Source organism: Antrostomus carolinensis, unplaced genomic scaffold, assembly GCF_000700745.2.
Source record: "Antrostomus carolinensis isolate BGI_N321 unplaced genomic scaffold, ASM70074v2 scaffold14006, whole genome shotgun sequence".
Classification (NCBI taxonomy): Eukaryota; Metazoa; Chordata; class Aves; order Caprimulgiformes; family Caprimulgidae; genus Antrostomus; species Antrostomus carolinensis.
This window is the reverse complement of record NW_010321285.1, coordinates 47023-60532: the sequence shown is the minus strand read 5'-3', so window position 1 is coordinate 60532 and position 13510 is coordinate 47023. Positions and strand designations below refer to the sequence as shown.

The following is a 13510-nucleotide window of genomic DNA, read 5'->3' as shown; positions in this document are numbered from 1 at the left end:
AAACCATTCTATGATTCTCTGATTTTAGTGGCTCATTGCAGTCATCTAGCTCATTCTTTAGCTTTGTACTCATCTGATGCAGTGACAGGATGATGTTATTCACTAAGCTGTCAAAAAATTACTTGAGTTTCAGAAAGATAAACTATACAGATGAGAGATTCAGAAAAGTGAGAGAAATCCTCTCATTAAAAGAGTATGGCTTTTACCATGGCTATGTTTTGAAAACAACTACAAATAAGCTTCCCATGTGGATAGCCTGTTCCATAATGGTGTGATTAAAGGATATTTCATATCTTTTTAACCTTTAGCTCATATCTAGTGTTTCAGAGTATCAGAACAAAAGATGGTATTTTGACTTTCTGTGTTCTAAACATGTCAATATAAGTAAGTAGTATCTATGAGAAATACCCTTCAACTGGTTTCTTTATTTCTGTGCTTTAGCATGATAATGGTTTTAAATGTTCGGTTAGAAGTATAGTATGAAATTAATTGAAAAGAGTACTTGGTAGATTAATAAAATTGGCACACATGTTAGGCTCTGCATCAATTACATACAGTTACTTAAGCTTGTTTTTCTTTTTCTGAACCAGGTGTTTGGCATTGGTGTACCAAACCCCTATCGATTGCGCCCATTTATTGGGGCACGAGTTCCCGTAAATAGCAGTTTTTCTCCTATAATAAATATACATAACCCTCACAGTGAACCTTTGCAGGTGAGCCTAAGAGAAAGCCATTAAATGCTCATTTATGTTTATGATATTAAACTTAAATTTTGTTTATTTTGCTACTTCTTAAAATTTTGTTTGGACTTTAAAGTTATTTGAGGCCAAGTCTTTCATGTTATGTAAATGTTTTTCTGTTTAAATGCAAATCAGTTGTTCTAGAAATTGTAGATTATGCTCACAGATATCTTAATTTGGCAAATGGAGGTTTTACTGTGCAATTTCTATTTTTAAAATGGTCATAATTACTGAAAAAGAGTTAAACTTCACTGGTAATTAAGAAAAATACTGAAGCAAATGAAGTAAAATAGATCTTGTATATTTAATCCAGGCATGCCTCTTAGCTTCCTTTTGCTTGTTTTGCACAGTTTAAGATGTCTTTATGGTGTATCCTAGTATGCAGTGTTGGCAAACGTTGTTAGGTTAAGGCAGGATTGATGTCTGCATCTAACCAAACAGTCAAATGAATTAGTCCACTGATAAAAGTCATTGGATTCTGTTACATGATCCACAAACTGTGAAATTATACAGAAAGCACATAAAGTGTAGCGCTAGCAAGTATCATCACTAAAAGTGAATTTCAGTGATTAAGAAATTAAGATACTTCAGTGGTCAAGTAGTTGTTAACCCATGACGCATTATAATACCTGATAACTAAAGCAGAATCTCTTTAAAGTTGAGTGCTAACATTTTCCCGTTATCCATCTCAGGTTGTAGAAATGTATTCCAGTGGAGGTGATCTCCATTTAGAGCTTCCAACAGGTCAGCAAGGAGGTACAAGGAAGCTATGGGTGAGTAATTATGTCTTGCAGCATTCACTGTACTTGCTTGGAGAAGTTTTATTTTGATATGATTTTAAGTTTTGCGGGTTTTTTTACCAACTTTATTTCTTGGAATGTAATTATTAAAAATACTCCATAAAATTGAAACAATAACTGGGTCTGTTAATTGTATGGTAAAATAGACCACCTTTATAATAGGATCAGCTTCTCTAGGCCAGGCTGCCAATTAAAGCAATGATGAGATGTGAAAGTTTCCAGTGTATTGCTTGGAAAAGCAGTTAGGTTTATACTAGTCAGCACTAATCCTTGGTTTTCCTGTCAACCACTGGTATTTCAAAACAATAAGGCAACTAGAAGAAATTAAACCAATAGGAGGAAACACCCAGATACATCATTGTATTGGCTATGTCAAGAGCTGCACTGCAATAAGAAAAAGCTGCAAAGTAGAAGAAATTATTTGAAATATGATGATGATACTTGGACATACAGATGTGCAGCATTGTCTAGAATTGTTTTGATGCCAAATGGTTGGATGATTGGATGAAGCAGTCTGCATATGTAGGAGTATTTTTGTAATCACTGTTCAAAGTTACTTCAGAGATCAAACAAACCTTGGATTGCTGGTTACTCGTACAGAAGAGTCAGATCACATCCTTTGAAACATTAATGGATGGTTGTAGTATGTTAGGTCTGTGAATAAGTGCGAAAACAGAACTTGAAAAATTTTAGTTTAGGAACTCACGAGGTAGTAGCAGTTGAAACTAGTTACTTTGATATTCAGCAGTTCTCAAATAATACATCATTGTCATGGAAAATATGGCTTGACCTCCACAATAGATTGGTATGAGTTTGTACTACAGAAAGCACAGAAGAAATGTGTAAGACAGTCATCACCTGTATGGATGACATCCTGTCCAGTTTCCTTCATCAAAAACACAAAAGAAAGAAGCTGTCAATTGAAGCAATATAAATTGATGCAAGGACTACTCATAAAAAATTCCTACTTTCTGCCATACTTCTTTGCATTTAAAGTGGAAGAAGCACCAAATTTCAAATAAAGGTTTTTATCTTCTATTAAAAAAAAAAAAAAGTCCAGTTCCTCAGCCCTTTTGTAATGTGATGGGGAAGAATGTGCAATGTATGCAATGTTAGTATTTCAGCTGTGGTTCTAAAGCTAGTCTTGTGCTGCAGCTGAGTCCAGCAAGTACAGAAAGACTTGTCTTTCAAACTCTGAATGCAGATTGGGACTGATGGAATAGGCTTGGTACAGAACCTGAAATGCCTTTTGACTTTTTTTCTGGAAATTGCTTGGTGACTAATAAAGCTGCAGCTCCACAAGCTTCTGGCTACTTGTAGTTCTGCACTGTTTTAATTTGGTTTTAGTTATATGGTTTTGACATCTGTTTCTGTAGCACTGAAACTGTTTGCCTGGTGTCTACTTTGGAGAAAAAAAAATTAGAATTTGCAAAGACAATGTTTGGTGTTATTGTACTCAATAATTTTTTTTTATTAATAGATTTTGTTTATTGGTAGATTCTGTCAATTTAGTCTCCCATCTTTTTTATCACAATTTTAGTGCATAAAACTTAATGGAATGGGACATGAAAGTCCTCTTGCATATACCTGTTTTTCATCACTGTCATATTAGATGATTACAACTACCCTTGCTAAATTTAATGATAATTTTAATAACATGTAGCCTATCTGTTACTGCTAGTGCAGCTTTTTCTCTTATTACAATTATACTCAATGCTTCTGTTGGAATTTTTTGGTGTGGCAGCTTTTTTGGTAATTACTGCACTCTCATAGATGTGCTTTGATTCTTTATCAGGAAATACCTCCCTATGAAACAAAAGGAGTGATGAGAGCCAGCTTTTCTTCAAGAGAAGCAGATAATCATACAGCCTTCATTAGAATAAAAACAAATGCCTCAGACAACACAGAATTTATCATTCTCCCTGTTGAAGTAGAAGTTACAACAGGTTTGTAGAAAAGTGGTTTTTTGGTTTTTGTTGGTTTGTTTTGAAATTACTTAATTAACTTTTAGTATAATAAGAAAATGGTAATTTTAAATTTTTTTTTCTTTTTTTTTTTTTTCCTTAAAGCACCAGGAATCTATTCATCAACTGAAATGCTAGATTTTGGTACGCTACGAACGCAAGGTAAACTATACTTCAGGTCTCAAAAATATTTATAAGTAAGGGTGGGAAGGGGAAACCCCAGTTATCTTTGTATTATTCAGGGTTGCTTGTGGAATTATGCTTTTTAAAAGCCAGAGTTTCACAAGCAGGAGAACAGTGTGTTATAACAGTGCACAAACGTATTCACCTGCAAGTATACTTGAGATGTATACAAGCAAACGGTAGTTTGCCCATCCAGTTATAAGTCTAGTGATAGCATTAATCTTACACAGTTGCACATGGCTTAGTCTGAAAACCGTTGTCAGTTTACTTACTTTGTGAACTCATTTTGAAAGTTTGCTTTATATCTACATAAGTTTTAATTTTCAGACACAAGGAGTAGTGCAAGTTATAATAGTGAAACTATCAAATTTGTTATTTATGATGTGATCTTTTAATTACTACTTACACATTTGTGCCTAACATTTTACATTTTAAGTTAATATTATTTAGTGAAATAAAAAAAAAATATGGCAGAAAGTAGTAAAAGTGAAAGTATCTTTTGAAACTGTAAAAGGGATTCATTACTGAAGAAAAACAGTATGTATCTACTTTTGGCTGAAAAGGGTAGCTTCTGAAGTACTTTTCCTTGCAACTTAACATGTAAAGACTTTAAAATAAGATTATTTTCTGCTGAATATTGGTTTGTCTGGCAAAATCATTCATTATAGTGTTTTTAGCCTGTTCATTTCTTAGTGTGTTAGAAATACAAGTGGTTAGCTGAAGCATGTAGTACAGACATACTGATACAGAAAAAAGCAGTTTTTAAGTGTGTCAGATTCTTGGGACTAGCTACTTTGGCAATACTGTCATGTTTTAACTCTGAACAACAATGGAGTTACATGGGAAAACAGCTAGTGCAGATGATTTGTATAAGGTTTTTATGTTAAAATAGCCTAATAGCCAGGTGTGTTTTTTGTTCTTTAACAGATCTGCCAAAAATTTTAAATCTGCATTTATTAAATTCAGGAACAAAAGATGTGCCAATTACAGTAAGTTTTATTTCCTTTCAATTTGAAACTTTTTACTGTGATTTACTTTCTCTCATAAAAATGAATCGTTCACAGGTTCACCATGTAGTGTTTAGAATTAGAACCTAGGTGATGTGTGACTGAAAACATAACTTAATAGTGCGGCAAATAATCTATATGCATGGTAAATTCATTTACTTCATAGCCTTCTTTGAACAGCTGTTTCAAGATTTATAGGCTGTGTCTGCAATATCTGAGCCTCTGGAAGCTTTTATACTTGAGAACAGTAACTCCCATTCAGCGAACAAGAGATTAATGCAGAGTCCGTAGGATGCTTTGTCCTCATCACAGACTCCATGAGAGTGTATAAAGTGGTTGTCCAGCATAATCTTTTAAGATGAGCAAAGAGTAGCTTTCAAAAGCAGACTGTAAAATGACCCTTGTTTTCTTCAGATTATCTGCTTTGTAGCTTGAAATAAGAGAAAAGCCTGCAAGCACCCTAGAGCCCTTTCAGCGAGATCACTGCAGCTGCACGTAAAGTGCAGCCAGCTTCAGAATTCTAGGGTTTGGATTTTCTACTTTCTATTTTTATTGCAGAATTTTGGCTCTATTCCGGTAGTTCGCCTTCGTTCATTCATACCACTTCCCTGTGTAATTTTTCTCATTGCCCACTATTTTTCTTACTTCTTCCTTTTCCCCTTCCTGTCTTCCTTGTTTTCCAGATTTAGTTGTATAGCTAGCTCTACCTTGTCCCAGAGCACTTCAAAAAGTGTTGAAGTGTTGAAAAGAAACCAGAGGAGCCAGAAGAATGACTGAAGGGTTGGCAAAGGTTTTCTTACTGAGCTCTTGGAGACCATTTCTATGTTTTTCAAGCTTATAGCTGTAACTGTAGGGAATAGTATTTTAATAGTAGACTTCTAACAAAAACTTAAAATAAGACACTGGAAACTGAGGTTAGATGAATTTAGACTAGAAACAGGACACATTTTTAGTAACAAAGATGACTCCAGTGTGATAATAGTCCTTTGCAATGCTTGCTAAGTTGTTGTTTGCTAATAATTTTCAAGTCTAAAGAAACTGGCAATATAGTGCAAACCGAGTTGAATTCATCACAGTCCTCATCTTATTGTGTTAATGAGGTCAGATGATTCTATAAGGTCTCTTGTGGCCTTCTAAGCTGTGAACAAGCTTCCATGGAGGGCTTTTTATTTAAAAAAAGACCTGTATATAATTTTTACAGTCAGAGGGTTGGTAAATTTATTAAATTATTTTTCCAGCTATGTCTGCTGTCTTATATCATGTCCATCTTCTTATGTGTGCCAAGTTTTTGGCATAGGGACAGTTTTTGGGTTTTTGGGGGGATTTGGAGGGTGGAGGGGTTGTTGTTTTCTTTGAAGTATGTAATATACTTCTGGAATACAATGCAGTTAAATATATCAGAATAACTTCTAATGTCTGATGATATAGTACCTAATTCATAGTCCTCTGTTTAAAAAAAACCTACCCATGTTTCTAAAGTTATGGTCTTTGGACCGTAAACTGTAGACTATAGACTGCAGTCTAATGGAATGCTATCATTTGATAACTATTATACATGCTGCGACAGAACTTTTCCAGATTAATTTTTCTTTTACATTGTATCAAAGCAGTAAATTTGGTGGTCTTAAAGCTTTTGGGGCTTACTTTTGCAATGATAAAGTTACCACATAGGTCTATATATGATGTGTTTTTCAGTGTGTCACATATGGCACATCAAGTCAGTTGTTGTTCTCATTAAGGCACAGCTTTGTTGTGAAGTTTGTAACCTTTCTAGCATTTGAAGCGCTGTGTGAATTTCTTTTGCTGTGCCAATCAAGAAATTTCAAAGTGGTAAATGAGAGTGAAGAATTTTTGGAAGGAACCTGGTGAATAGCTTACTTCTAGGAAAGCTTGAGAAATGTATTTCTAGCCCTTTAGAGCTAGGGTTTAAAAGCAGTGAGACAGAGCTCTGTGATGAATTTCATCTTAATGTCAGAAGAAAAGGCCAAGGCTATATTTAGCATGTATTTAAGCTGGGTGCTGTAGGAACTAAATATCTTCAGGTCATCTGTGTGTGAGAGACTGCTAATACTGTTGCCAGAGCTGTAGTTGTTCTGCCTGTAAGTACTTAGTCATGCTGTGGTCCAACAAATTGGTTGAGGAAGTCACCAAGAGCTAGTCACTTGACTTTGTTTTTTGAATTCTGAAACTATAAAAACTTCTTTATTACATTTTGTAGGGTTTTCTCCATCACTAAGGAGAATCATGTTTGTTTAATGACTGGATGGCCTGTTGTCATGCTGCAACAGTTAAGCCATGCTGTCAAATATCTAGTAAATATAGATTGCAGAAAACTTTCTTTTATACTTTCTCTAGAATTAAAATTTTGTGTTTCTTTAAGGCAGTTTAAGCCCACTTGATTGCTAAAAGGAAGACACTCTTTAAATCAGCTCCCAATCATGTTTGCATAAAGAACCAGGAATTTCAGGACAGTCATATATTGAAGCTGACTTCTATCCTTTTGAAAATGAAAGTGTTTGTGTAAGGAAGTATTTACTTCTGTCACAGTTCACATACTTCAGAGTACATTTTTTTTCCTCTCTTATCAACCTGCGAGAAGTAGCTTCCTTCTGAGTTATGTTTTCGGTCTGCATGTTTGAGCGCACACGTTTCAAAGTTATCAAGGGAAAGTTACGTTAAAGGATTAAAACCTAGCAGTAGTTTATTCTGTGGCTGTTCTAGATGGTGCTTTATGGTGAAACTAAACTTTAGTTAGTTAGTCGTGTCCCTGTTTAAACTGAAGGCCAAATTATTACTGACAAAATAATTGTGTCTGTAAAAGCGAATAAAACGGTGTAGAGTTGGTTCTGCCACATACTGAAGCAGCCTTAGTGTGCTGCCTGTAGCCACAGGGTGCTTTTCCTCTTGCAGCAGGGTAGCTGTGTCTTTGCTATCTGTAAGAAAAATTCTATAGCCTGCTCAGTTTTTGTCTTAGTGGGCAAGACAAAAACTATGCTTGGGAGCTTGCTGACAGGTAAACAGCATGATGAACACATTCCAGTGTTTCCACCTGTACTCTTCTCTTTAGTTTATTAGTATAGATGTAGTCTCAGAGTCCTTAAAAACTTCAGTCTTTCCCAATAACTGCTGCAGTAGCACAAAGCTTTCTCCTTTCTCCCTTCTCTGTGTTCTCTGGAACATTTAAGGTCCTAATTTTCTGCTCTTATGCTAAATATTGAATATAAGTTCATACGTCAGGGTCAGAAATCTTGACTGGGGTGCTCCATGGGGGAGCCATGTATTAATGAGGCATGTCTATTTTAAATTCTTGTTCCCCACAGAAGTTGCTGTCAGGACATTTTCTGAGAAAATTGGAGGTATTAGATTCTTGATGGAACTTGTTTTGCATGTTTTCTCATAATCTGTCCATTCTGTGAATTCTTAATGCACATCTCAGGACTTGGGCTTTATTTGAAATAGATTAAAATTTGAGGAAAGTGAAGTTGAAAGGATTCTTAAGGATGTTTGTTTTTCCTTTAGTTGTCTTAATTATGTATTTTCTTTTATAGTATGTAATCAAGCAACAAATGAGAAAGATACATGATGTAGTTAAGAAACTTTCAACAAAGCAGTGCTAAATTCCTTCCTTAGCTAAATTCATTAGCTGTAGACATTTTGAGTAAATACATCTAGGTTTATTACACTTCTGGTTAAAGAGCTGCACCTCTGGAACCTGCCATTTTTCTGGCAACAGGCTGTCCTTCTGAGTATTTCCGATTTGATTTACGAAACGAAATCCACATAATTTCAAACTTAAGTAATTAAAAAAACAGCCTTTTGCATTAAAAGAGCTACTAGAAATAGTCATCCTTTCTGCCCTGCAAAAGATATGAACTTGATTACAGCTTTGGTTTTGTCTGCTTTAAGAAGTTTTCTAAAGACGCCTCAAGATCTCAGTTTTGTATTATAGATTTAATTAGAAGAAAATTGTGATAATTATGAATTGACTCGTTAAGAGAAATAGCAAATATCTGCACCATGTATATGCAGATGGTTGACAAAGGTCAGTCCTATAAATCCAAAATACAGTATTTATAGTTAACAGATCTACTCCACTCTGGTGAGACCCCACCTGGAGTACTGTGTCCAGGTCTGGAGTCCTCAGCACAACAAAGACATGGACCTGTAGGGAGGGTCCAGAGGAAGGCCATGAAAATGGTCAGAGGGCTGGAGCTCCTCTCCTATGAGGACAAGTTGAGAGAGTTGGGGTTATTCAGCCTGGAGAAGAGAAGGTTCTGGGGAGTCCTTATTGTAGCCTCTCATTACTTGAAGGGGGCCTATAAGAAAGATGGGGACAAACTTTTTATCAGGGCCTGCAGCAACAGGACAAGGGGTAATGGTTTAAAACTAAATGAGGGTAGGTTTAGGCTAGAAATAAGGAAGAATTTTTTTCCAGTGAGGGTGGTAAAACACTGAAACGAGTTGCCCAGAGAAGTGGTAGATGCCCTGTCCCTGGAAATTTTAAAGGTCAGGTTGGGCGGGGCTCAGAGCAAACTGATGTAGTTGAAGATGTCCCTGCTCCCTGCAAGGGCCTTGGACTGGATGACCTTGAAAGGTCCTTTCCAATCCAAACCATTCTATGATTATTCATCAGCTGCAGAGCAGTGCTGCTTGTTTCCTCTAAGGATCACGTGTCCTGCAGAACTTAGTTATGTATGCACGTTTTTGTGGCTTTAATTTACAATCAAGGACAGCTTAGCTTGGAGGAACTGTAATTGGTTTGTACCACTAGCTGTCTGCCTTGCTCTTCTCTGACCAAGAAAGGCTCAGCTGCTTCTGAAGCAGGTGCTAAACCTCTGCAGCCCAGCATAAGCTAAGCCAGCACTCATTTCAGTTTCCTTAATACAGCATCCTGTAATTTGCTGTAGCTTAACAGCTGCTACATGAGCAGCTGAACTGTTCTTACAGCAGAAGAAGACAGCTGGGAAGGAAGAATCATGGCAGCCATCCTAATTTTAAGCAAAACAAGAATAAGAGCATTTAAATACTCCATGCTCAGTTTCTCTCCATGGAATCGAGATAAAGAGTTTGCTAGCAGTCTTCATAGAGTCTTCAGATATTGACATGGAATCCATAGTCCTGCTGCATAGCAATGAGCATCTATGCAAATCAACTCTGGCTAATAACTGACATAATTGCTATTCTAATTATGCCCAATTCACCTTTCCCATTACATTTAAACCAGTAATCCTCAGATACAAAAGGTGATCTTGTAAAATGTTGGTATCTGATGAATGTCATCATGGATTTACAAAACTGTTCTCTATACAGTTAATTTTTTTTTTCATGTGGCAGCTCTGCAGACTTACCATGGGATCAGAGACAAGGTAGATGTCTGTATCACCACCAGTAATTGCAGAAGTCAGTTAACAGCTTTGTTAATGTGCACCAGAAACAAATAGTCTAGCTATTGTAACCCTGCAGCATTAAGAATAAAAAATAAATCTTTATTTAAATACAGCTTGTTTTCTGTTTTATTAACATGTCTCTATCCATACTGTCACTTCATCCAACATTCCCAAGGAGAACTCTCTATTGCCCACTTTCCTGTATACTGACTTAGTAATTTGCAGGACCAAAAAAAAATTCTAAAGCCTCTTGTAATACTGCTTTGTTATAGGAGAGACAGACCTGTAAGAACTCAGCCAAAAGTTGTACCACTTTGAAGGATATGTGAAGGCTGTGCAATGTGTTAACAATGATAAATTTACAGGTGCTTCATATTTTGATTGTTTGCAGAGTGTTAGACCCACACCACAGAACGAAGCTATAACAGTACATTTCAAGCCAGTTACGTTAAAAGCCTCTGAAAGTAAATATACCAAAGTTGCAAGTATTAGCTTTGATGGTAAGTATTGCTCTTCTCTTCTTAGAATTTGTCAAGTGCTTCCTAAAACTTGCTGAAACTTCATGAATTATTTTCCACTCTCTTAACAAAGCATTATTTGTTATTTTTAGAAGGAAATGGAATTTTCCTACCTGGAAAAGGCTTAGAATTCTTCTAACTTGAGTTATTTCTGAAAGGATCATCTCTGATCATAATCAGCAAGTAACTTAGACTGGTAAATACTGGTGAGAAGAGGTGGAATTCTTAAGCAATCTTCTCTGTGTGTATATAAAAACTCAACATCAGATTTCTATTAAACATAAGCAATATTCTTGTGTTAAGACACAGATTTTTTTTTTTTAAATGCATTGTTAGTCAATGTAGGCATTTGGTTTTGAGAAATCCTAACAAACCAGGATGTGTTCCTCGCCGTAATATGTATTAGAGGATAATATATCCTTTGGATTGCCCTTTGATCCTTCCAGAGTTTCAAAAAGAATCCAAAATCTTATTTCTAAAAACTTTACATTTTATGTTGGAATGCCTATGGAAATAGGGCTCTATCATGCTCTTGAGAACCTTACTGTGAAAGTTGACTTATTTTATTTCGCTGTCTTGAATTCATGTTAAAGAAAAAGGGAGGTGAAGGTGGAAAAACCTTTTACTGGTACCTTTCCCACAAAGACAGGTTATGTATGCTGATACTGACTTTTATGTATATCTTTATGAAAGAAGTGCTGGCTCATTCCCCTCCTACATAGCGCTACTGTAAATATTATGCTGACATCTTGTAGAAAGGCACCTCCATTTTTATAGAGATTTTAATCAACTGTCAGAATGGTTTTGTTCTAATCAGATGTTACTGCTGTTAAGATACTAGTTGGTGCTGTAAGTCTCCCTGCCAGGATTGCTTAGAAATGAAGGTTTATAGAAGCAGTGTTTTTCATTTCAGGAAGACATTTTAGAAGTTGTATGGATAGAGAAGATTGGATTAATTTTTATTATTTTTGTTGTTTATTGATTAACACTTCAGATTTTTAATAGCTTATGGTTTGTAAGATGAGTGAAGTATGTTTTAGCCTATAAATAAATTCTGAACACTTTCAGCCTGAGGTGGTAATAAGTTCAGGTTTTGAAGCTGGAGGGAATTGTTATATGAGGACCTACTGACTAACATATGGTAGATCTTGGAAGGATTGGTAGTTGGGGAAAAAGACCCAGTAAAGTTGCTTGATGTGTTTAAGGGATTGAGTTGGTTAATTCTTTTCAGTGAAGCAGCCAGCCCTAAATATTTGCTATTTCAGCTGTCCTAATGCATGCAGGGCCTTTAGAGGCTAGTGACTTCTTCTAACTAGTATTTGGATCTCTCAACTTTTCTGGCAGTGTTGCTACCAGGATAACATTGCATGTTCTGTGATCTTGAAGCAGACCTGTGAGCTTCGTTCTTGGAACTTGTGTAGTTGGGGTTCTTACATGGGTTCTGATTCTATTTCTTTAAAGTTTATCATGTCTTTGATTTCTTCATTAAAATGTTGCTGTGTTCCTGGTCTAAAGGCATGCTTGACTAGTAGTTCTAAGTGAGGAAGGACCCCAGCCATCTCAAGTTTCCCTTTAGTGGAGGGATAGGTGTATTCCATACTCATTCCGTATTTTCCCACATAAGTGGGAAACTCAGCTCACCTGGGATCTGGATTATCCTCTGGACATGTCCAAGTTATTTATTTGACAGGAGCAAGCAGGCTTCGCTCTCATAGATAAGCTTACAAACTCAGGCAGGTCAACTAACTAGTGTTAAGGGTGAGGAACTCAGAACTCGGATCTCTTACTTCCTAGACTTATTCCGTGTTGCTTATTGAAATTTCCTTTAGATCTATTTTTCTCTTCTGTGATACTTCATCTCTGGGCTAGCTCTCTACTTTTATTCTTCCACTCATGCTAGTCTAAACTAATGGATCATTTTTTTTGTCTCCTTTAACAAACTGCTTATATTCTTGTGTGCACAGCGTCAAAAGCAAAAAAAGCATCACAGTCTTCTGGGAAAATAACTGTTAAAGCAAAAGAGAAGAGCTACTCCAAACTTGAAATACCGTATCAAGCAGAGGTGTTGGATGGGTAAGCTTACAGTAACTGAACATAGTTCAAAAACTTAATGCTGTAAATTAGCTGATGTAGCAGGGAATTTAGCCTTTTTAGGGAGAGAGGAAGTATAAAGAGGTGATACTAAGTTTTCTGAATCTGGAGCTCATTTAGAACTACAATTAATGGTTTAAATTTTTCTGTTTTTACACTAGTAGATGAGGAAGTCTTAGTAATGCATAAGTTGGTTTCAGGCCTTGGGTTCAAAGTGACCTTAGTGAGTCATTTTTCAGAGTGGTTGAAGGCTGCAGATGAGACATTTTAAAAATGCAGCATTGGAAATTCTTCCATTTTTTGCATTTGCTGTTCTATCACTATATGAAATAGGACTAGAGAAAGTCTTTTTGGTTTTAAGCAAAATTTTGGAAGGACTGTCAGTACTTCCTTATTTTTTGTTATTTATTTGCAAAGTATGGCTAACTTGACTGTAAAATTATTGTTGAAATGGGGTGCTACTTTATCAACAGAACTGACAGAGTAATTTAAAGATAAACAAACGAAGCCTTACCTATCAGAACTTCTGTGCTGCAGACGCCCAATTTGGTTAATAACGAATATGGACAATTTGCAAACTATCTTAATGCTTCAGCACATACTTTTAGTCTTACTAATATGCTGAATCACATATATTCTTATGTCGCTTGAATTACTTAATTATCAGTGTCCCTGTAACGTTAATAGTATAGTTTCAGCATGCAGTGGGGTATGTACCTTTTTTTCTGCTGTTGAATTGAATAAATTCTAGTCTTTTGTGTAAGAAAAACATTTTGTTTGAGGAGAGTCTTCATTTTCCTCATACCGTTTTCTTTTCATA

At 35.9% G+C, this 13510-nt stretch overlaps 1 protein-coding gene across 1 annotated transcript in view; it reads left to right on the top strand.

The window, feature by feature from the left end:
* Positions 1-590: 590 nt before the first annotated feature.
* The window catches only part of TMEM131 (transmembrane protein 131), a gene marked incomplete at its 5' end in the record, with an annotated part of 49152 nt that continues 36232 nt past the window's right edge, over positions 591-13510 (top strand). Inside the window, 8 exon segments of the mRNA XM_010169880.2 lie at positions 591-713; positions 1433-1513; positions 3336-3486; positions 3610-3666; positions 4615-4676; positions 10473-10581; positions 12564-12683; positions 13378-13396. Of these exon segments, the coding sequence (XP_010168182.2) occupies positions 591-713; positions 1433-1513; positions 3336-3486; positions 3610-3666; positions 4615-4676; positions 10473-10581; positions 12564-12683; positions 13378-13396 (722 nt within the window).